The sequence below is a fragment of the Monoraphidium neglectum genome (assembly GCF_000611645.1).
Source record: "Monoraphidium neglectum strain SAG 48.87 unplaced genomic scaffold scaffold00066, whole genome shotgun sequence".
Lineage (NCBI taxonomy): Eukaryota > Viridiplantae > Chlorophyta > Chlorophyceae > Sphaeropleales > Selenastraceae > Monoraphidium > Monoraphidium neglectum.
In genome coordinates, this window is record NW_014013562.1 from 7624 (window position 1) to 10676 (window position 3053).

The 3053-nt window shown below is 63.3% G+C and overlaps 1 protein-coding gene across 1 annotated transcript in view; it reads right to left on the minus strand.

The window, feature by feature from the left end:
- The window catches only part of MNEG_0759 (ABC transporter family protein), a gene marked incomplete at both ends in the record, with an annotated part of 4495 nt that extends 1814 nt beyond the window's left edge, over window positions 1-2681 (minus strand). The window contains 7 exons of the mRNA XM_014050750.1: window positions 14-165; window positions 442-534; window positions 811-951; window positions 1172-1284; window positions 1531-1612; window positions 1887-2035; window positions 2576-2681. Coding sequence (XP_013906204.1) covers window positions 14-165; window positions 442-534; window positions 811-951; window positions 1172-1284; window positions 1531-1612; window positions 1887-2035; window positions 2576-2681 — 836 coding nt within the window. The remainder of the gene's footprint in view (window positions 1-13; window positions 166-441; window positions 535-810; window positions 952-1171; window positions 1285-1530; window positions 1613-1886; window positions 2036-2575) is intronic.
- Between the last annotated feature and the right edge of the window lie 372 nt (window positions 2682-3053).

A 3053-nucleotide genomic window follows, 5' to 3' on the forward strand; every position in this document is an offset into this window, starting at 1 on the left:
CCCAAAACCCCACCTCGGGTTCATGATGACGGCCCGGGCTATCGCCACGCGCTGCTTCTGGCCGCCAGACAGCCGCACGCCGCGCTCCCCCACCACAGTCATGTAGCCCTGGGGGAACGCTCTAACAAAGTCGTGCGCGTTGGCCACGCGCGCCGCCGCGACGACCTGGGAAGTAGGGGTGTAGGTGGGCGGGAAGAGGATATGTGTATGCTCTTGGTCGGCTGGCAGTGCCGTGGACGGCATGCGTGCGTGCAGGCGGTGGCAGGGCGGCGGATGCGGCGCCTGCGGATGTGCGGGCCGGTGAGCTGTCGCTGGCCGCTGCGTGTGGCGAGTGCGCTCTGCTCACGACTGCCGGTGGGTGAGCCCGCCCGGGCACGCACGCACGCATGCATGTGCGCGCACACTAACACACATATACACAAATCTAAGGCGGACACCAACCTGAGCCATGGTGGGTGGCTCCGCGCAGCCAAAGGCAATGTTGTCGAAGATTGACTCAGCAAACAGCACCGGCTCCTGGCTGACCAGCGCAATCTGCGGGCAGATTCAATTGTACAAGAACCAAGAGGGCGTGTCCGCTGGGTCAACGTGCGGGAGGCGATCAAAGGGCAGTCAAAGGACGGGGCTACTGGCCCGTGGTTGGGAGGCCACCCAGGCAAGGGCTGTGCTGAGACGGCGCACGGCAAGTGCAATGAAGACAAGCTCCTGCCTCTCGGCCGCCACCGTCGCCCCCAACCCCTGCCTTCACTGCGCAAGGAAGATCAGCTTTCAAGGGGACAGACGCCAACAACGACCAGTCGCGGCACCGACCTGCTGGTGCAGGAACGCGTGGTCAATGGCGGTCAAAGGGGCGCCGTTGAGCGTCACCGCGCCCTTCAAAGGGTCGTAGAAGCGCTCGATCAGCGCCACGATGGTGCTCTTGCCGCCGCCGCTGGGGCCCACCAGGGCGACCTGGGAGGGAAGGCGGGGTGCAGCGCAGCCGAGGATGTGGAAAAGAGGGCCCGGGGCCCATGGCATTTGGAGCGCGGCGGCACGGCGCGCGGAGGCCGCCTGCGCCGCCACCTGAGACGTGGGGTCGGGGCCTGCGCCGCCACGCTGGGCTGTGAAGCGCTTTCAAACCTCACATTTTTTCACGGTGCCACGGCTGTCGGGCGTTTGAAAGCCCCCGCACCTTCTTGCCGGGTGCGACGTGCAGGTCTACCCCTCTCAGGACCCAGGTGGACGGCCGGGAGGGGTAGGCGAACCACACGCCCTCGAACCGCAGCTCTCCACCTTCGATAGGCCCTGTCGTCATGAGTGGCATTCAAACGGATGTGTGCAAACAGCGCTGACGGGGCAGGCAGGCGGCAGAGAGGGCGCATGCTATTGAGTCGGAGCTGAATCAGCGTGCTTGTTGGAGCCTACAAACATTGTGGTCGTGCCATTCTTTGAGTATGGAAACTGCAAATGGTGGACTTCTGACTTGGCTCTTCTCGAACTCCTGAAACCCGATGAAAGGTGTGGGTATGCCCGCTGCCCAGGCCAACTCACCCAGGGGCCGCAGCTCCCCGCTCGTGTCCATCTGGGGCCGTCTGTCCAGCAGCTGGAACACGCGCTCGCTGGCGCCCAGGGCCTGGCGTTGGTTGGATAACGCGGGGCGTGGGTTCATTCTGTATCGAAGGGGAGGCAGGGACCTCGACCGTTGGCAGGCATGGCGCGTCGCCGGCCAGCATGCATGGCACCCGCATCCACAGCCGCCCGTCGGTCCAGCCTTGCGATCGTGTTCCGCCAGCCGGCCACCCAAAGACCGGACCGCAACAAAGACCTTGCGGAAGGTCTTTGTTCCGGCAGAGGCCGCGGCAGCGGAAGCCCCATCTCATTTGCTGAGGCAACCTGCGGGCGTCCACCTGCATCACTTGGGAAAAGACGGCCATGAGGGAGCCGGCGTTGGCAGCCACGAACACCGCATACACCACAAATGCAGAGAGGCGCCCCGCCGTCATTCGGCCGTCGAGCACCAGGCGCGCCCCAAACCACAGGACCACCATGATGGAGCCTGCCGGATGGGAGGGGTTGGCGGGCTTGCGACGTGGGCGATAAGTGGGGAACGTACTTCGAGGGGGGCTTCAGGGCGGCGACCTTCAGTTGGCCCGATCCCATGCAGCTAGCTTGGCATGACCCTCGCGACAGTCCAAAACGCGTACTGGGTGCCCAGCGCCGGGTGCAGTACTCTACTCTACTCTATTCTATTCTACTCTACTCAGCTAGCTTGACTGGCGTGATGGGAGGCATTCTACTGAGCTGCGGCCTGCGGTTCGAGTCCTGACAGACGAAGAGCGGTTGACGAGGGCAGGCGGCCAGCGCCGCGCGGACGCGCGCCCCGTTACCATGCTCACTCAATGCCTGCAGAAGCCAGCACGTAATGACTTTTTGGCACTTCACCTGAAAAAGCACATGAACATGCACATGCACATGCTTCACAAGCACGCACATGATCCATAACACACAAACACTCACACCCTCCTGCACACAGAACACACACATACACACACATACACACACGATCACACGCATGCACGCACCCACAGTCACCCACCTGTGGCAAGGGACGAGTTGAGGGACAGGAAAGCGCCGTCCAGCGCCGCAGAGCGCATGCCGTAGCGCAGGGTTTCCTCCTGCGCCGCCTCGTAGCGCCCCTTCATGCCCACCTCCTTCGCAAAGGCGCGCACCTGGGTGCAGGGCAGTCATGATTGATGGGTGTGATTAGATGATCATTTCAGCAGCGCGCCTAGCTCTTGCTTAGGAGGGCGGTTTGCATGAACCAATGTAGCAGGCTCCCACACTTACGTGATGCGTTTGGTTTCTACATGAACCGAATAAGCTGATATGCATTGCTGGGCGGCAGGGCAGCAGGCGCTCGAGGTCCCCGATGCTGTCGCAGCCGCAGGCGTGCTGCCTGGCGGGCTCGGGGTGCCCTCACCGTGCGCAGGTTTGCGAAGCACTCTTCGGCAACAGTAGTTGCGCGTGCGCTGGCGCGCAGCTGCTCCTTAACGTACCGCTGGCTGGAGGGGCGG